This window comes from Gadus chalcogrammus, chromosome 17, assembly GCF_026213295.1.
Source record: "Gadus chalcogrammus isolate NIFS_2021 chromosome 17, NIFS_Gcha_1.0, whole genome shotgun sequence".
In the NCBI taxonomy this organism is placed as follows: Eukaryota; Metazoa; Chordata; class Actinopteri; order Gadiformes; family Gadidae; genus Gadus; species Gadus chalcogrammus.
The window spans coordinates 7,982,104-8,003,905 of NC_079428.1; the positions used below are offsets into that span (position 1 = coordinate 7,982,104).

Here is a 21,802-nt window from a genome sequence, read left to right on the forward strand (position 1 = left end):
ATATGGATGCTTACACGCAAGACCCACACAAAGCAGCGCAGCCTCCGACTAATTAATAGGCAGTTGATTATTGTTGAATGACAAGTAGCTTTGAGTGTCTGTGAGGGATAGAGAGAAAGAGAAAGTGCTGGAGAGATGGACAGAAGGCGAAAAGGAGCACAAGAGAGCGAGAGATACAAACAGATGGAGAGGGAGCAAGAGCGAGGGAGAGTGAGGAAGAGAAAGAGAGAGAGAGAGTGTTTTGCATTATTGAGCAAGAACATTCACAGGCGGTTGGAGATGATTACAAGGACAGAGGGAGCGAGCGAGAGATCCTGAGGGAAGAATAATTAGATAGATGGATTACATAGAGGATAGGATTAAGCGGGAGAAAGAGATGAAGACAGTGATGAGTGTGTGTCTTCACCAAGAGAGAAGGACAAATCTAACCAGTTAAGGTAGATTATAGGAGGAAGGAAGGAAGCAACGAAGCAAGCAAGCAAGCAAGCAAGCAAGGACAATGCTCGGGCAGTGCGTGCAACACCGTTAAAGCTGTTGACAAATCCATGCCCTGATCAATGTCATTGATCGCCTAAATAACAAGGCAAGGACAATGTCATGCCCGCTTGTGTGTGCGTGTGCATGTGTGTGCATATGTCTGGGTGTAAAGGGATTTCAACGGTTGGTTAATGGTTTTTAACACCTGATCAATGCAACAGCCACTCTCGCCGGGGGGGACAAGTAGAGCCATTAGAAGTCCTTAAACTCCCGGGAGGGAAAAGACAAGACAACTGTCCCAACTAGTATCGTCTCTGAACCCTTTCCTTCTCTCCCAACTCGTTTCCTTCTCTCGTGCCTTTCCGCACCACCTCTCTCTCTCTTTCTGTCCCCCTCTCTCCTAATTGCTTTTTTGGCATGCCATGTTTTGGCAGGGTTCCTCTGGAACATCATCAAAGCATGCTCCACTCATGACATTGTAGCACATTGATTGCGTTTGTGGGTGCCATACAAAACACAAAATTGACAACAACCACCCATGTAGAGTCTATATGAAGACGAAAAGGGGACCATCCTAAAAGAGCACCTTGCAAACAATCCATCCATCGAATTATTTATTCCATCATCTATCTATACAGAGACAGAGACCGACAGACATGAAACATACAAAACAAGGACTGAGATTGAGGAGGCCTCACATTATGAGGAGGAAGAATGGAGCCACAATAAGATTGTAGTGAGCGATGATTTCAGACTGAGGAGGACAGCGACGCCACCGCTCGGCCACCAGAGTTCAAAGCCTTCAGTGTGACCTGCCACTGCATGCAGATGAACAGATTGAGGCAGTGTCGCTGTTGCAACATGACATGAATCAAAGTGGAGAAAACCATAAGAGGAGCTTCTGAGGCCTGACCTGGACGGGCGGCAAGGACACAAGGACATAAACCTTATTTCGGCGGCGGCCTCCGTCCTCGCCCGATGCTGGCGTCACCTCCATGTTTAATGTCATGTGGAACGGCCCCATGGCAACCGACCTCCAGCAAACCGTTAAGGGTGACCGGAATGTTCTTCATACTTAGCTGAATGTCCACCAGAGACCACCTACACACACACAAACTCTAAATTGATAAATACTTTTGGTTAAGGGGGCCGGGGACATGGGAGGGGGCCATTAACGTTTGGCCTAGAAAGCGCCACTGGCAGACTGAGATTTCTGAGGAGAGAGAACATTTCTCAGAAGCTTCCGGCAAGCCGATGGTGATAACACACACACCCACACCCACCCCCACTCCCACACACACACACACACACACACCAGGCTTGGGGTTTACATATCAGACAGGAGACATAAGCCTGGAAAAAACAGCTAATGGGACAGGATTAAACAAAAGAATAGTAAAAAGGGAGGGAAAAAAAAAAGAAGACTTGGAAGTCTTCTGTCACCATGGCAACTGTCCCGCTGTCATAGTTTGACACCAAGATGCAAGGCTTCTATGGTAATAAGGTCTGTGTGTGTATGAGATCGCCATTTCATTCCTGTTCAAATACTCAGTATAATTTATGATTTCCACTCCCCGACTCCCCTTCTGTCCCCGATGTATGTTAATCTCAATTGTCAACATATCTCTCTCTCTGGTATGACATGCGCGCGCGCCCCCCCCCCCCCCCCCCCCCCCCCACTGCATACGCCCAGTGACTCAATGAAAGAAAAAATATTAATATTTCTTGAATAGCAAACTTGGAAAAGTCTAAACAATTTGACTGACATGTGAGGATAGATAATCTTGTGAATCATTCACTTCTCTCTTTTGGTTCCACAAAACTTTCCAACTGCCAATTTTAAGGCCGAAGGCTAAAGCAAAAAAAAAAAAGTAATCTTGGTTCAACATGCGACAATCTCTGATTAACTTGAAGCAGTGTGAACAGCACACTTCATATGGACTTTGATGTTTTATGCGAAACAGATTTGGGCCGCTATCAATTCAGGGCCTGGGTCAGATCTCTCACGCGTTAATCACCCTAGCATATACTTTCAAATCATTGAGCAGATGTTTAATACCCTATTTGGATTCCAGTCGATTCAGATACATTAAGGAGCAGGTAGGGGTTACTTGGTGCTCCTTGCTCATGGACGCATTCAGGTAGACCCCGGGGTTCGAACCCAGAACCTCAGGAGTAAAACACCCTGCTACACTAATCCTGAAATTACCATAATGCCACATCCCCCACACATTAGAAACACCTTAATTCAGCTTTACAACGCACTAAACCGAGATGAAAATCCTATCAGGGAAACCTCCACATAACCTTTCACGTCTCTCCCTCGCCGTCCAATCCTCCAACGCATTAAGGAAAAGATACAGGGCTGTATCTCTCGAGTGCCTATTGCTTGCAGCCTATTACTGTACAGAGAGTCTCCACTCTCTCTCTCAGTCTCTCTTAATAAAAGCCGTGCTCTCTCACTCTTCCCTCTCTCTGGTCCGGCTCAATAGATATATCTCCCTCTCTTCCTGTCCCTCATTCCCGTTCACTGGCCTCCTCCGGCTCCTCTCAGTAAATCTCTGGTATAAAAAGGACGGGCGGCCATGATGTCGGAGAGGGAGGTGAAAGCCTTACCCTTTCAATGTTTACTGGAGTGTGTGAGCACACTCGACGAAAACAAATACATTGACATTAAATGTCCCTTCGGAGTCCTATTCCGCAACCGTTAATATCCGACAAAAACCTGTCCCGTAAATGTATTTCTATAAAAGACATAACGGGTAATAAGACATTCGTGAATCTCCATAAACCACACATTATAAGACTGTCTTCTTTATACGGAGAATAAAAGGCAACTTAGCGAGACATTTTGCCTCGGCAGAGAGAGAGAGAGAGACAGGCGCTTGTAAGAAGCAGGGCTCTTATAAGTCGATAGTCTCTGGGTCAGGATGCCCTCTACTTTGGCTGCTCACCAAAAGGTCTGGGGTTCAAATCCCAATGGCTGAAGTCCATCCATGGGCACCCTTGAGCAAGAACTCCAAACCCCTTCTCGCTCATTATAAGCATCAAAAATGTATTTCGATAAAAAATGAATGTCTACTAAATGACTTGAGGGCATTGATGCGTGGTTAAAGGCTCCTTAAGGGTCTACCAGGCCACTCGGTGGACCGTAGCAAAGGTTGCTGATCTATCCATCATACAACGAGGCGAACACTCCCTAAGGTCACCAAGGCACAGGAAATGGCAGATTTTCAACACCCGGGAATGGCTAATCACACTCTCACCTGGTGGTATAATAGGGGCCCTTGAAACTATTTTCTCCCTCGATTCTGTGTATCGGTGCCGCAGCCCCCGACCACTTCTCGGTCGTTTGTGACCCCAAGAAAGTCTCACATGCTCGTGTCACAACCTGCCTCTATAAAAGGGGAGTCACTGTTGTGGCGTCATGGCGTCGGTTGTCCTGCCAATGTACAGGCACTGTGCGGCTTAGTGCTGAGGAGCCACACCCATACCTCCAAGTGTGTGGTTGCTATGTGAATGTGGGTGATCATTAGCTCCTTCTCTCATCCCTCCCCCCTATTGAATGTAGAAACCTAAATCGATTTAGAGACCTTTCAAGACCATGAACGCCAGCCCGGCCTGGCACTCAAGCAGTATCTAGACAGAGGTAGGGGTGTCACACTCATGACAAAGCAAAGAAAGGCAGCCACTTGCTGCGACGTCTCTCACCCCCCTCAGCCTCCTCCAAGGCTGGGCTCCCTCCAAAAATACTGCCGGGAATTAAACACTGGACGATTCTCTGTGTTTACTTAAAGCGTCTCGAGACGACGGCGGCAGAGGGGGGGGCGACCCAGACGGGGGAGAGGAGGGCTCACCCTCGGTCTGCGTCTCAGACGACAGCTGTGCGCTCGTCTCTCAAACCTCTGTCGTGCGGCGGCGGCCTAGTTTCAGAGGAACCCCTCGCACCACTCGCCGCTTGTTCCCCTTCTCACGTCCCTTTCCTAAGCTCCGCCTCCCGTCCTGCTCTCTATCCTGCAGACTCTCCACCTCCCGTCTGCTCCTCTCCCTCCCTCCCTCTCTTCCTCCGGTATTCAGTCTCTTCCTCAGTCCATCCAGCTCCCCGCTGTGGTCACTCTTCCCTCCCCTCTCTGCCTTCCCCCCGTAACCCTTCCCTCTTGCTATTGTACCCCCCTCTTCTCTTCTCTCTCTCCCCCCTCCCCTTATCTCTGTCCTATTCTCTTGAAGTCCCTCTCAATACCCCCCTCTCCTCTTTTCTCTCCCCTTATCTCTGTCCCTTTCTCATGTCGTCCATCTTCTCTCTGTCTGTCTCCCCGTCTCTCTCCCTCCTGAAATCTCTCTCTCACTGGAAGTCTCTCTCTCTCTCTCTCTCTCTCTCTCTCTTTCTCCCTCTTTCAACCTCACTGGAATTCTCTGGAGCTCTCTCTGCTAATGGAGCCGTAACGAGGCCACATTCAATAGAGGGATGAGAGAAGGAGCTAATGATCACCCACATTCACATAGCAACCACACACACACACACACACACACACACGCATGTCAAGTCACTAGCATATTGTTATGAATATTGCCCATTGCATATCAACACCAACAGAAATAGTTAACCATTATTCTACATAGGAATACTGCCTATCACACACACAAACAGAAACACACACTCTACTATACAAAATGAATGCGTGTGCGTGTAAGTGTCACAGTGATTGTGCTACACTCCTACACCGCTGCCTCCTGCAAACCCTGAGGGGGACCGCAGAGTGAAACGACAGAGCCACAGAGAGACACATTCTCTTTCTCGCTTTTTCTCCAACGCTCGCCCATTTCATGATTTACCTCAGAGTGTCATGGCGACACAACTGTGTCTGCTCTCCCACTCATCGAGGGTACACACACACACACACACACACACACTTCTGAGGACAGAACACACAAACAAAACACTTCAGGAGAAACACACAAACACTGATGAGGACCAAACAAGCACACACACACACACCAACCTTGTGTGAGGCCGAGATGGCCGTCATGGGATATCGCAGTGGTGCAACTAAAAACATATGGAAGGAAAGGATATTGTTCCCACGCCCACCCACCCACACACACACTCGGCACTAGGCAGAAGCAGCCGAGGTACAGAGGGTGATGGTAAGTGTCGCACGGAGAAGGTTAGCGGGGAAGGGATTGGACACAGTGGAAGGACGAATCAATCTGGTGGACAACAAAGACTAAAGACGTGGGAAGGGGAGCCGGGAGGACGGCAAGGAGCCAGGAGAGAGTGGAGAGAGAGCGAGAGGAGGAATGAAGAGGAGGGGAAGAAGGAGTGAAATTATTTAAGCCGAACAGGGAAACAAGAAGGGTAAAAATAGATGTAAGGGGAGGATGAAAAGAGCAGCAGAGTAGTACGCAGCGAGAGGGAGGGGGGCCGAGAGAGAACATCCAGGCTAGTGTTTGTCGCTTGCATTGACGTGAGTCCTCACAACCAAGAGTTGCCTTCTTGAGGCCTAATGTTGTGCCCTGATCCCGCCCCCCCCCCCCTTCTGACTTATTTGTATGCCACATTATCCTGTGTTGTGGGGGTTATGTTCAAGACAGTGTTTTAATTCTCACAATTTGATGGAGGCCACACCGTTTGGAGTCGCGTGCGTTCCCCTGTAGAGCGAGGAGAAACCTGAAGGCAGCCGATGAGGCAGTGTGTGGATCATCACGTAGGAAGGAGGATGACCAACTACATGAGTCCGTATGGTCCGCCGGTACTCACCCAACGCCGATCGGCCAGTCACACGGCCGAACAAGCACTGCGCTCATTTGCATGAGGTAAACTGAAGTTCAACTTTTGTCCCGCCCCCTTCAACGCAACGCAATCCCCTCGTCCGCACACAAGCCTATTCCAATCCCTCGCCCCCCGCAAGATGGCGTCGGATACGTGGTGAACGGGAGGCGTCGGTGGGGCCGCCCAGTCACACAGAGGAGGTTAGCGCTGAAGGGATTGGACACGCTGGAGGGAGGGATTAAGCTGGTGGACGACAAAGAAGAGGGAATGGTAGCCGAGGGGAGGGCAAGGCGCCAGAAGAGCGTATTCCTCTTCTGGAGGCCCAGAAGAGGAATAGAGGGGAGTGAAAGACAGTGAAATAATTTAAGCTGACCAGGGAAACAAGGCGAAAAAGAGCCAAAGAGTTGTCCACAGCAAGAGCGGGAGAGGGCGAAAGAAAATGTAGGCTAGAGTCTGTCACTGGGATCAACATTGCTTGTTAGAAACAAGCGTTACTGTCTCAATGTGATGCAAACGCTCCAGCCAACCAACAACAAATAAATGGAACTTGTTAAAAAGCCGAAGCCGTTTTGAGGACAACAAGAACCAGAGAGAGAAAGAGCGAGAGAACAAGAGAAAGAGAGAACGAGAGAGGGAGAGAAAGCGTGTGAGAGAGAGAACTTGAGACAAAGAGAACGAGAGAGCTAGAAAGAGAAATAGAACAAGAGAGAGAAAGAGAAAGAGAGAACAGAGGGAAGGAAAGATGACGAGAGAGCGATAGAAAAAAAGCAAAAAGCGATGGAGAGACAGAAGGAAAGCGAGAGCGAAAGAGAAGCAGCAGGAGAAGGCGGCGGGTAGAAAGAGTGAGGCAGACCGGGCGAGAGAGGCAGAAAGTGCTCTGCGGCTCCATTGGTAAACACATTACGCGCTCCTCCCAGACGATTAGAGCAGGGCCAGCCGTAGATAGGGTGCTGATCACAGCAAGTCAGAGTGTTTATGAGGCTCATTGTGCTGCTTTAATATAGCAGCCAGCGAATGGACAGAGAATGGACCCCCGTCAAGCCCATAGTCATCGCCTAACCTCCATCACAAACGCACAGTAGCGTCTCTTGCACGCACACTCACACGCGACTACACACCTAGCCTATTAAATAAGCCCATAACATCGAGTGTGTCCACACACACACCCGCCTTCCCATCTAAAACACATCTCCACACAAACCAACCCTCCATCAACCACCTTTCCACACACAGTATTTTTGCTGCCTTTATTGCGGTGGAAGTGAGGCAATTTTCAGTGTCATTTTCCACCTAGAGCTGTAACCAAAAACACCAAAATGACTAATATAGCATTCCTTCACTCTGTGTGTGCGTGTGAGTGTGCGTGCGCATGTGCACTGAACACAAAAACATCCCAGCCCAATTTAATTTCCCTGTAGGCTAATTTTCGCACCTTCTCCTCCATCTCTCTCCGTGTCGGAGAAACCTGCATTTCATTGCACAGTAAAGTGCCATGTTGGCCTGTAACTTTTTTTTTTTCATGGGCTGTTTCCAGTTATTTTTAATTAGTTGATTTTTATTCCCCCTTTTTCTGCTTTATTAACGTCATTTTCTTATACAAACGTTACATTTTTCCCTTATTTAATCATGTTTTCTGCCGGAACTTTCATAAAAAAATATAAATAACACTACGAGTAGAAGTTCAGCGTGTCCTTACACTAAATGCATACATAAATGCAAATGCATTGATGCCATCACTTTCTTTGGTTTATTTTAGAATCACTAGTTCTTCCTTGTAGGGCCTTTGCCGGCTCCTCTATAGATAGAAATCTTGCCTTATCCAAACCAATTCATAAAGGAAGCCTAAGAATTCCACCACTCTGTTTCTGGAATCTTTGAAAAACCAACTGAAGAGTATTGACAAATGGACAGAATTGGTTAGGTTTTGTCTAAATGTTTTTGGATGCATCAAGTTTTTGTGGGTTCAAAATTGTGGGTTCGATCCTGCAACAGGAATCATCAGAATACAACAGCATAGCCTTTAATCATCTATGAAACAAAATGTTCCCTTTTTATTCTTCCTTCTTTTAAAACCAAAGTATAAGATTATGCTCTAGCAGGTACATGTGGGAGCGAACAGAGTTCAGTCATTCTGAGTTAAGGAACACGCATTCCCCAGAGGAGGGAAAGAGCAAAGTGTCGATGTACTTTGTAGCATTACCACTTCTACTACTCCAACTCGGTCATTCCACTTAATGCTCTCTCAGCCAGCCTCACTCACCCCCATTGAAGCCCCACTGAATGCTAGCATTTCCTTTCCTAGCCCATCAGAATGGCAGTAGTCTAAAAAACACGGAATAGCATTTATTTTATAAATCCATCTCCACCCTTTCCTCTCAATCTCCTTGATGAAACTAAATATCCTCCTCTCAGGTAATGTTAAAATACTGTATCGTTTTAGAGCCAAACACTTTCTGACAAGGCAGTAAAGGAAACAATGGTACCACAAAGACCACTCCAAAGAAAGTATTCTGAATATCTCAGTGTTCCCCCGCAGCTTATGTTTTAGACGTCTATTGTTTTCTTCATTTGCTACTTTATTAACACTGTTGAGGAAGCCCTTTGCTCAAGCACTGATGATCTCCAGCTCATTGTTCCGATAATTTGCATGTGACAATAGTGGCGTCCATTGAAAAGCCATAGAAAACGACAAAGAAAAAAAATGACCAAGGAACGGATACAGATCTCTCCGTCTGAGGGAAGGCCCTTTGAATGAAAGTTATTTTGTTTCCTCACGTCTCAGCTCCGAAACACAACAACAAGGCAACGAACCAGGGCAGTCCCCACATTAATGTCTCCTAAATCAGCTTAAATGAACTTTGAGAGGAAATGCCAAAACATGCATGCGTTTGCTTCATGGCAGGAGGGGAGAGACGGTGTAAGAGAGCGAACAGCAGTATAAGCACGATGTAAAAAATATAAATATACATCTGTTCCTCTTGTTAATGCTCCAACAGGCCCACGCTTTGTGGTGACAGGATGTTAGACGGCATGTTTAATCAGTTTCGGCTCTGCGGAAAACATTACGATATTTAACTTGACATAGCTTACATACATACACACACCAACATGTCCATCATTGCAGGCAATCAAGCACACACACGACAACACAAGGAGGAGTATGAGTCCAGCTGCAAACACACACAGCAGACAGCCGGATAAAGGTGGCAACTATGGCAACATACTGCACACAGCTAGAGATGGATTTTTAATTAGAGTAATATTTAATATATTAGGCTAACTAACTAGGTTGTCTGAAGGGTTTAATTATGAAATAATTGGCAAATTGAAAGACAAAGAAAAAAAATATACTCCTTGCAGCCTTTTCTTAACATTGTCACCTTGAGAGTGTAGGTGTTTGACATTTGAAGGCAGGCAGACCCTTGGAAAAAGAACTAGCTAGTCTTGCATTATGTCTTTTCCATTCTAGCCAAGCCTCTACCCCTGAGCCAACTGAAGCGCCCTCATCATACAGCCTCTGGATTCACACTAGCCTCAGTCAGCCCTGCATGAACCCCCCAAGAGACCTTACCATTCCCCCCCCCTTATAGTCCACACTCCAGGTAGGTGTTATCAATCGACAAGATAGAGAGCTAGTGGTGGCAGAAGACATTGTGCAATTATAGCGAAAGCACATCTATCTTCTCTGCACCCCGTTAGCAAAAGTGATTATGACCTGTGGCGCACAGGTGGCGAGGTCCTGATGAAGGACCCTTCGATCTCAGACGTGCGTCACACTCCTCCACTACTCTGACTACTGGCTCCCTGTCTCACTCAGAATTGAGTACAAGGTCTCCCTCCTCACCCACCAGTGCCTTCACGGACTTGCCCCCCTCTACCTTCAGGAACTCCTCACCCCCCCGACAAACTCACGTACACTCCGTTCAGGATCCACTCACACCCTCCAAACCCGACATACAAAGCTGTGCACCATGGGTGATCGGGCCTTTTCTGCTGCTGCCCCTAGACTATGGAACGCCCTCCCTGACCACCTGAGGGCTCCACAGACTACAGCTCTTTTTAAACGGAACCTCAAAACCCATCTCTTTAAAAGAGCATTTAGCTAAACTTTCTAAATAGTTTTTTTGGTTTTTTTTTTTTTCTCTGAAGCACTTTGAGATTCTTGAATATAAAGTGCATTATAAATACAATTTATTATTATTATTATTATTATTACTCCATTCTGACTTTCTCAACCGCAGCTGAAATAACCAAGCATTTAGGCCCGCATGCAGGGCCTTCTGCCTACCTGGAGCCCTGTGATTCTATGGCTCTATGCCTTGTTGTCGAAGTTGGTGATTAGCTCTGCACGGGATTAATGAACATGCTGCAAAATGAGGCTATCCGCTGGCCTCCATTGCCTTCATGTTGCACTTGGCATGGCTGTGAGACGCAGGGGCGTGGAAGAGGACCAACTCCTTGCTAACTGATCTCCAGCTGGAAGGTAGGAGGAAGAAAAGCAGGCCACGTAATTGCGTAGCATGACCAGCACTTCAGCAGTGCTGAATCTGCTCCCCGCACCACCAAGCGGCGTGCATCGGGTCATCTATTGACAACCGTCGCTATCGCAGATCTGGAAACCGTCAATGAGTTTGGGGAGTTAAATAAATAAATGGCTAACGTCAGTTCTCAGCTCAGCGTCTCAGTGTCAAACCTCCAGCCAAGACCCGGGCTGAGGACTGTCTGCAAAGGGATTCAGAAAACCGAGCTCTGCTGAATGGACTAACAGGCCACGTCCTTGGTACTGTTTCCAGCGTGGCAGGGAAGGCAATGTAGCCGCCGCTTGAAGGGTTAGGCAGCTAGGACACAAGCTATTACAACTGGATGCTGTAAATATCCAGGAAGGATCGTATGTAGGGATGTAACCGTGTGGAAATTTAACCTCACGGTTATTGTGACCAAAATAATCCCGGTTTTTGGTATTATCGCGGTATTTTTAAATACCAAAAATATTCCCATACTTGAGACTTAGTCCTCTTAGAAGGTAGGGATGGGCAACGATCGTCGAATAGTCTGAGTCACCTAATATATAGAATAATGAATGTGACCATCGTAATTTATTACACGGCTCTTCGCAATGCTGTTGAACGCTCACCTGCATGGGCCTTCACAACTTCCGGTGGTGAATAATTTTTTGATAATTCACCGTTGCTAAGCATATAATGACCGCTGTCAAGGAGAGTTGATTTTTTAATTTTTTTCTATCGCATCACTCCGCAAGAAGTCCAGTAACTTTGAGTAGGGCCCAGCTGCAGCCCCGGAGAACAACACCCTGGCGTGACAACAACACAGGCGCGACGGAAGCACTGTGGCGTGACGGAAGTGATTTATTTATTTAACTTTGTTTACACACCGCTAAAGCAGAAACCAAAGATGAACCATGGAAGTAAGTGTGACTGTAAATATGTTTAAGATATTGAGTAATATTCATGTTAAAGCCGTGCTGTGGTTTATTTACTTTACACTAAATTTGAATATAATAATACTGTGCCCTTTTTGAAAAATTAGCTGCACTTCGTTCATGGAAGTAAGTGAGAGTTAACCCGTTCATAATAATCATTAATATATTGAGTAAAATTCATGGTAAAGCCGTGCTGTGGCTTATTTAGTGTCATCCGTAATCAACAATGTGATACTACAGCAAGACAATCTAGTGGCGCTGTCCAAGGTGCAGAACTGGCCAGCGGAGCAGAAAAGTGTCGGTTTCTCCCGGGGAATATCTAATAGGCTACTAAAACCTAGCGTGCATAAAAACAAGGCTATTACTATTATAAGTCATGCAATCTTACGACCATAACGAATACTACAACCAACTGTGAAATGTTTCTGTAAATCAATAGTGATCAACTTATGAATTTTTTGCTTTTTAACCATGAATTATTTAAAAAATTGAAAATAAGAATAAATAGGTCCCCTATAGTGTGTTTATCCTATTGTGCATTTATCTTAAACCAACGCATTCATGCCTACACAAATACTCATTCCACACAAAACCAGTTCACTTTGAAAGATGGATACATTTAATGAGAAGATAAGCTTTGCTATATCAGGTTATGGGTAGGTTATGGGTTTTCTCCAACTTGGTCGGAGAAAACTGGATAGGATATCGAGGTACATGCCTTTTTTATCGTCTAACTTTTAAGGAATAAAATCGTTTTTATATGCGTTTCTAATATTACGTTTTACCTTTATGGTTCAGGCACTTCCACCACAGGCATATGGTAACAACTGTGGGATCTTCATGATTATGGTATACTCAGTTGCAGACTTAAAATGTACTGAACAGATATAACAAAGCATGCGAGTGTCACCAATTAAATTTTTCCATCATAGTATGTTGGTACCTTGCCATGGAGGCACCATTTGACTTTACTGTTGTAAAGTAAGTAGACATTCAATTAAATGAAAAAGAGCTGACGATTGAAAAGATACGTTTAAAAAAAGGATTGGATTTTTGACATATGTAATGTAAGGTTATAACATTGACAAATTCATACTTATCATTTTATCATTGTCAATTCTTGGAATATCCCCTTACTTTAGAAAGACATGCCAGTCCTCAGAAAATGGAGGTGCACAGTACTGGAGAACTGCCACCTGGATGGGTATGTTTTTGTTTATTTCAAATTTGAATCTACACCACAACCCCAATATCAACTAAATATGTATAATTCCTACAATCATTTCTCTTTATTTATACAGGCACAGCAGAAGGTTCGCACACTTCACGGAGGAGGCCAAACAAATGGCGGCTGGACTACTTCCACCAGTCTTCAGACTTAAGCGAAAAAGAGAAGTGAATTACGTTTCCAGTGACAGAATACAAATAATATATTGTATAGGCTTAAAATTGATTTGACTGTTTGATTCTTTTGACAGTGAGTTGGAGCTGATGGCAGTCAGCATGAAGAAGCTATATCTTTATGCTTCTGTAGATTATTTGTATTTGTAAATAAATTGTGAGGAAACTTTGGTGTGGTTATTCTTCAATGTATTTTTATATCAAATGATGATGATATCCTGAACAAAAAAATTAATTTGATTCTATTCGACATATTAAAACAATTACTTAATTCTAATGGTCAATTACTTAATGAGCCGTGTGTAAAGTGTTTAATACACTCAATTCCATTAAATAATAGTCTACACACTAAATTAGTTTATTTGTCTAAATAACGGTAAAAAATATTAAGCTATAAAAATGGTTACTGACACGTCATAATATTGCTTTATCATGTAAATTTTTTGGTCTAATACATTTTTGGTCTAATAAGTCTGATTGAGGGATGAGATGGGACAAATAGTTCCAAGTCCAAGAGACCCGTCCTGAAAAATAAGTCAAGCAACACAACAGACTACACGCTCCCTAACCTCGAAGAGACCTTCACTGCTCTAGCTGGGTCTAAACGGTTCATCAGTCTTAGACCTCAAGTCATGATATTAACTATTTCAAATGGAAGAAGCAGACGCAAAAGACAGCGTTTCTCACTAGGGTTTTGGGAGTTCAAGTGTGTGCCCGAAAACATCTCAAATGCACCATCCACCTTTGAACGGATTATGGAAAACTTTATGAAAGAAATTAACCTGAAGGAAGTTATTTGGGTCATACTGCGTGTACTGCAATGCTTAAAGGAATAAGGGATAAAACCGTCCCCAGATAATTTTTCCGGACACTGCTGTGTGAACCTAGTCGATTGAAGCTGCAGAATGGAGCTATTTATCGTGAGACACAGGATGGTGCAAATATTCAATCAACGTTGTCTTTCTGATGAGCCAAGAGCAGTTGCACTACAGGGGCTCTATGATAGCATGGGCCACATGCGTACTGAGAGAACAGTAGACCTAGCAAACGCAAGGTACTATTTGCCCGAGGATGTTGCCATCGGTGGAAACAAAGGTGAAGATCTTTGAGTGTTGTGTTCATAGGAAAGCTTTGCCCGAAAGAGCTGCTCCCTTAACGAGTATAACGATTAGTAGGTCACTAGAACTTGGTTGTACAGGCAATTTATCCTTGGACCTGGATCGTTTCAGTACCAAAGATAAATGAGAACCAACAGATAAATTGACAAAATACGCGGTGGCTGCCAACTGCGAACCAAAACGTGCGTACTGTTGCAAAGAGCCTAATGAAAAAACTCATTATTCACTATATGGCTTTGAGTCAAAGTCAATTAAAGAACTGGGTGAGTTCCCAGGAATAAAAAAGTTCCCAAAAACCAATACCATCCTCGAGGAAACCCGTTTAAAATCGACCTGTCGAAAATATTTAAATCGCACCCTACCTTAAATGCTCAAGACACTAAGTGCTTTGTGAAGCCTCTTGTTCATAAGAACTGTTGTACGAAAAAAATGACAGAAATCTCTCCCTATCAACTACTGTTCGGGAGACAGCCAAGGCCTGCCAGTCGAGCTCATCCTCGGGCTGCCTGTTAGTTACACCAAGAAGTCTCATTCCCAGTATGTGAATTATCCAAAATTTCGCCTGGAGAAGAGAAAAAAAATTGCAACTTCCAATGCTAAGAAGAATGCTGATCGCAACAAAACTCTTTGACAAACGAGTCAAATAATCTACTCTTGATGTAGCCGATCATGTCCTTGTCCGTGATGTCAAGCTTTGCGAAAACACAAGCTAGAAGACAAGTGGGAGAATGATGTCTAGGTTGGTGTCAGACAAGATGGTGACCTACAGGTCTAAACAGTTGAGCTTGAATGTAGAGATAGACCAGTAAGAACATTATATATGAGAGGTGCTGCTTCACGTGGGTTTCTTCCGCAAAATAAAAAAGGGAGAAGCCCGTCAAAACACCTTCAGTTAGAAGGCCAAGAACCCGGTCCTCTGAATGATTAAGAGGAGGATGATTCATACTCCGAGTTCGGTATCCGTACCTCTTCAGACTGCACAACCTGATGTGTCTATTCCCATCCAAAACACTCACAAATTGAGGAACCCTCCTTGTGTAGTGAGACAACCAGACTTACGCAATCCTGTTTCTCCTGCCAACAAACCATCTGAGCACGGGGGAAGTCCCAGCAGAGACCAGTGAGGAAGACCCATCTACCAAGAACGAACCACAATCTTTAGAACCTGCAATATCAACTCAGAAGAACAACCACCTGAACAAGCTATCCTACCTGAGCATATCAACATAGCTATTAAGGACCCCTTACCTTAACATTACCTCTCATTCAGAGGAACAAACACTGATAGAACCAGCCCCTATTGTACATATGTCCGGAGAGGAGGCAATGTTTCCCCTATATGCACCTGAAATATGACCGCTGCTGCTGAATTTCATTTTTTTAACAAGAGGAGAGGAAAGCTTATCTCTTTAAAATAAGAATTTTGCGCTAAGTAAAATAGAACATTCCGTGCGCCATGAAAGCTGGATATGCACTTCATATCCAGGTCAATTCAAACATTTGTGACTAAAGCATATTTAACGGAGAGGAGAGCTCCGTCTTATCACTTTAAAAAACGAATGTTATATTATTTTGCGCTACGGACGCTTCATGTCAAGGTCAATTCACACACCTGAGTAAAGCATATCAACGGAGAGGAACTTCCGTAAAATTGGAAATTAATTGGCAGATTCGAGTTTGCGGTTCTATAGATCAGTGAAACATCGTTGCGACACAATTGACACCTCCAACTAAATGAAGTAACCTCGAGAACCAGCTACAACATTGTTTTTATCCAAACGAGCAGTCTTTAGCGAACCGCGTGCCTAGGGACCGCATGCAAAGTGCAAAACTGAAAACCACAATGGTAAAATTTCAATAGCGTCGCTATTATTGACTCTAGAGACCCAAAACTTGTTCCATAGAGGCATGGTCTCTTTATGGTCCTACTACATTCTTTAGTTTTGAAAAATATATCTCTTATTTTTTTAAGGATATTTTATTTAGGAACAATTTCAATAGCGTTGCCATTATTGACTCTAGAGCCCCAAAACGTTTTCCGTATAGGCATGGGCTCTTTATAGTCTTACTGCAACCTTTAATTTGGAAAAATATATATCTACTTATTTTTAAGGAATGTTCGATTGTTATGTGATTTTAGGGTGGTTGTTGATATAATATATTTTTTGTTAAATAAATGTAAATAATTGTTTTAAATATTATACTTGTATTATGTTCAATCTCTCCATATTTTCCCTGCTCATTACTGCGCACAAATGCACTGTATGTACTTAGGCCTCAAGAGCCCTTCTGGTACCGGCAGACACATACAAACCTCCCGGCAGGGTGCACTTTGCAAGCACATAATAAAAAACATTTCACCTCTGCTGCTGCAACTCCATCCGAGGGGAAACACTGCGAGGTGTATGTTTGGAATATGTTTGGAACATCCACAAGTTGTGAAAATGCATTTCCATCGTTCCATCGTTCTACAAGGCAGCATGAGAAGCCTGAGACATTCAGTAGTCCAGATCTGAGAGTTCCTCAACATCGGTGGAACAATCCCTCTGCCAAGGTTTAAGCGAGGCATTTGTTGGATAACTAGAAGGTTTGAAAAGGAACAGCTCATACTGTTGCGACAGAATGTCACAATAGACACGCAATAGACCGTCCTACCCTTGTCTCTTGTCTATTGTGACCGAAGACAAGAGAGGGACGGGAGACGAAAGTTAAGTTGAGAGTAATAGATGCATCCATATTTAACTTGGACGTGGTTTTGTGTTCACTGTATAACGTTTGACGGACAACTAGTTTGGCAAAGATCACCACCTGGCGTATGTTTGAAGATGTCCCGTACCAAGAAGAATAATCAGTTATCGTGGACTAGACACCATAGGTGTTAGTTTCGGGATGTTTCTTTATATACTGTTCGGTTTTGTCTCAACTGCAATAATAACTTTTTTGGTTCAGTGGTTGCAGTTGGATGACGTGCAAGATGGCAAGATTTCCCATTGGATTCCAGATTAAGATGAAATTAATCAACTCTACCTTAAGGTGTAGTAGGACCTGCGTTCATATATGCTAAATTACCACCTCACGTCGTTTGGGTTCAAATTCATCATCTGTGCTCTGTAATTAATTCAGATAACCCTTCGGTAATCTATTGTTTTGATGTTTTTTACGTAACAGTCACCTCCGTATAATTGTATTTATGTAAATCAGCTGAAATATATATCTATTTGATTTGCTTTCCTAGAAAGGTCTACAGGAAGCCGATCCTATATTTAAAGTAAACTGGTGACTTTTGATTAAACATTCACTTTGCTCCAGTAGCCAAACCTATTATTAGTCCATTCAATGATTTTGTAGTTAATCTTAATAAGGGCTTCACACAGGATCAGATTAATAGACTAGTGAAGTCAAGTCAATGTTATTTGTATTGCTCATAATCACAACTACAATCTCAAAGAACTCAATAGGTCATTTATGTATGACACCCTAACCCTACCCCCTCAAAGGGCAGGCAAGAACCGCGAAGAAACCTTGAGAAGGAACGCAGTGTGGGGGAACCCTCCTTCCAATTAAAAACAATAGGAAAATGTATATAACTATAGAATGAAGTATACCAGAATCATCGTCATCTACACCCCTAGGCCCTATGTCCGGGAGGGCCTCCCATCTTAACTTGCAGTTATTGTAACCAAAAGCTTATTTATTTTTAATTCAACCATTTTCTTATTGCACCAAGAACCACGCTTCCATTTCCCGCAGATTGTTTTTCCTTTCTTACAGGACATCCTTAAGGCGCAGCTGTTCGGATGAAAGGCTGGTAATGGAAGTGGAGAGGGTGTGGAGTGGTGGCGTTGAGGGGCGGCGCAGGCTGGCCCGACGATACCGAGTGTCCATAATGGAACCGTAAGAACCGTGGGATTTTGCAAGGACATCAAGGTGGGAGGAAGTGGCCAGCCGTCGCTATGACGTCTGTGTGTGTCTCGGTGTGTCTGTGCGTCAGTCTCTCTCGTCCTCCCGTCTGTCAGGGTCGGTCTCCCGTCTGTGTCTGCACCCCGACGTGTATGACCAGGTGAAGCGTGTGCACCGTAGAACAGAAGAAATGTCACAACAGCGTCTGTATATTTTAAAAGACTGCACGCAAAATAAGTAAAAAAAATTAATCAAAATACTGCACCCACACATTCTCACCACGACCGTTGAACGGTGAAATAAAGTGCACATTACCAGTCGAAATTGCACAACAATGGAATTCATAGACATTGTCTAAAAAGAAACCGGTAGTAGTTAAGGTTGAGTGCATTCTCATCCGTCTTTGTTGGGCTACAGCTATATTCAGGGGGGCGGGGTGGTGGGGGGCATAATGAATCCAGTCTTCTGTTTTCGCTCCCCGGCACACAGCCAGGCTCTCTCGTACACACAAATATGTAGGTATCGATAGATTATGTGTGAGGCTGCCAAGAGCTTTGAGATTCCAGGAAGGGCCTTGTGGCAATATACAAACCGGTTAAGGAGTCAGTCAGTCAGTCAGTCAGTCAGTCAGTCAGTCAGTCAGTCAGTCAGTCAGTCAGTCAGAGAGAGACACAGAGACACAGAGACAGAGAGAGAGACAGAGAGACAGAGAGAGAGAAACAAAGACGGAGAGCAAGGTGACAGAGGAACAGGAGAGGGAAAGATGGAGAATAGAGAGAGAAATAGGCAGACAAAAAGGTGACTAGGAAGAAGAGAAGAGGGAAAGATATCTATATTTAGAGGGAGACAGAAAAAGAGAGAGAGAGACCCCTGGTGAAAATCTGTCAACACTGCAGGCTTGGTTACTTACACATGGTGTGTTGCTTATGTTGATTCCTAGGTAACACTAACCCATCCCAACCAATCAGAGAAGGTTATATACAAGCGGGATCAACCAATGAGGCACATGATGCCTGACACCTCTATGACCATAGGGACGGTTAGAGCACGGCTGTAACAAACTTGACAGTTGGGGGAGCCAGACGGCGGGAAGATGCGCTGTGACATCCCATAATTTCTTCCCCAGGGGGAACACTTGGTGTCTGGAAGATTGCAACCAAGGGGGGGGGGGGGGGGGGGGGGGGGGAGTCTCTCTCTCTCTCTCTCTCTCTCTCCTTCTCCCTCCCTCTCCCTCTGCCTCCCTCCCTCTCCCTTGTTAGTGAGGGAGGGGGGGGGGGGAGAGGGGGCCTTAACGGACGAGGCCGTCGTTGGCACAGATGGAGGAGATGAAAAAGATGCACACACAAACACACACAATCTCCTAAACCGGCGTAATCAGAGATTGCCTCCAAAAAAGCCATTCACAGACGTCTGTTATTGAGTGTGTGTGGAGTCCTCAGAGTACATGTTCGCCATTTAGGAAGAAACACATCCGATACGGGCACAGAGCAGGTCACCTGCCACGTGCGGGCGTGTGCACGTGTGCGGGCGTGCGTACCTGCTTGGCTAGAGTGACGGAGTCAGTGTGGAGACGGGCTCTGAGGTGGGGGTCCAGCTGGAATGCCGGTGCGATCTCCACCACCTAAAAAAACAACAGCAATGAACTTTATTCAAAACTATTCGCTGCAATAAATACAATTTATTTCACAAAGAATCATGACTTGATTGACCCAAGTTCACATTGAGTTCAGATTTGAATTAAATATACAAAGTCATACAGTGTGTTGTTCAACGCTGGTATTTATTCAGGGGGTCTGTGGTTCAGTGGTTGTACAGACCGGTGGGCAAATACTCAGAGGAGCATCAATAATTTAGTGTCATTTAACGTTTCCTACTTTGCCTGTGGGTGGACAGATGCTTTTTGGGGTATTTTTGTCAAACGAAAAGCAGTTTTATCGGGTTTTGAGCACAAGGTGGGTACGATTCTTGGCTTTATTCGATTACCCCCCCATCGCCCAGCCCTACTGCACATCCACAAGATATTGGATAGAGCCACTGTTGTGTTTTTTATCTCCTTTTGACTCTCGCAACAGATTCAATAAGTAGATAGACAGATTTCATTTTCTTTCTTTATCACACAGTTCCACAGCAAAACTCTGAAAAAAATTCCCTGACCCCAATACAAAGAAAAATACATAAAAATCAATTCCCATTTGACAACAAAAAGAAAAGTTCCCTATCATCTTCCATCACGAGAAATGAAACCACAAAAAAGAACACAAAACTAACTTGAATCTCAACAACCATCCTTGGGAGAACATTGCTGGAGATGTGAGAAGGAGAGATCTAAGATCAGGGATTTCCGGCAGATTACGTCTCAGAGAATCAAAGAGTGAGCCAGAGTGAGCAGCAACTGTGGCGCTAACACGATTAGAGTCTGTAACGTAATTAAAATAAGAACGCCCCAATAGGCGCCAAGCGTTGGAAACGCGATAAAAATAATAACGGCCCTTGAAGTGATAATACAGAGTGAAATATGACTTCTTTCCAAGACGCTTGTCACAGGGAAACCGTTGTTGGCAAGAAGGAAGGATTATTTAAGGACAACTAACGTTTTTGTTTTCCTAAACAGGCCCCATATTATAGCACATATTATAAATTTGTTTTTATTGCTGCATTTCCCTTATTGGCTGCTTCTGGCTTATGGACGAGACAGTGCAGTCTGACAGTAAAGTGGGCTTGAGCAGAGTACAACATGTAGCGTTGCCCCGTAGGTTCATGAATCGTAGCTCGGCCGGCGCAAGGTGTTAGCGCTACGTTGTTAACGCCCCGAGCCGGTGGTTCTCGTGATTCTTGACGTGTGAATTGATCGGGATGTGGATCGTCAGAGTGCCGCGAGTGTCGACGGTCTGTGTACTATAAACATGATCAGTCACTCGGCGTCGTTCTGGCAAACCGCAGAAACCAGTTTTGTCTCTGGCAGTCGGGAGTCGGCCCGCGCTGCCTCTTGGCTATCGCCTACATTACTCACCCGCCCGCCTGCCCACTCTACGCTGACTTGCCGCGGCACTTGTGTGCACTATCTAATACAGCAGAAAATGCCATCAGAGTGGGGGGGCTTAAATCAATTAAAATGACAACGTCGGCACTCGTGAATTTGAAATGGAAAACTTCACCTTTTGGTGTCGCCGCTGAATGGAGCAGTCTCTCTCGAAGAGATGGATGACATTACCGAACTTGTCCCCTGGAGAAAGATGAGGGAGAGGGGGGGAAGGAGATTAGAAAAGGGGTGAGAATCAGAATGTGTGTGTATGGGTGAGAGAAAGAGAGAAATAAGGCAGGAGAACATTGAAGAGAGGATTTGTGAGGGGGGGGGGGGGGGGGCGCATGGAGATGGTGAATGGAAGGAGAAATATTAAGGATGGCCACAACACACTAGAGAGACTCCGAGACAGAAAGAGTTCAAATGGGAGGAACAGGCAAAAAGCTGAGAGTCAGACAGGGCGAGAGGCAGGAAGAAGACAGAGTGGGTTAATTACAAGAGTCAAAGGAGGAGGAGAGAGACAGTGAGCTGAGAGAGAAAAAAGAGAGAGAGAGCTGAGAGAGAGCGCAGAGAGAGAGCTGAGGAGAGGGAGAGAGCGAGAGGGCTAAGAAAACAGGGCTGCGGGGAGGAGAGGTGTGGGACCAGGGGCGTTTAAATGGATCATTCTGGTTATT

The 21,802-nt window shown here is 44.8% G+C and overlaps 1 protein-coding gene across 1 annotated transcript in view; it reads right to left on the reverse strand.

Moving 5' to 3' along the window:
- The window catches only part of LOC130370323 (pyruvate carboxylase, mitochondrial-like), a 254,949-nt gene that overhangs the window by 210,900 nt on the left and 22,247 nt on the right, over positions 1 to 21,802 (reverse strand). The window contains exons 8-9 of the mRNA XM_056576055.1: positions 21,262 to 21,329; positions 19,644 to 19,727 (exon numbers count right to left, since the gene is read on the reverse strand). Of these exons, the coding sequence (XP_056432030.1) occupies positions 19,644 to 19,727; positions 21,262 to 21,329 (152 nt within the window). The remainder of the gene's footprint in view (positions 1 to 19,643; positions 19,728 to 21,261; positions 21,330 to 21,802) is intronic.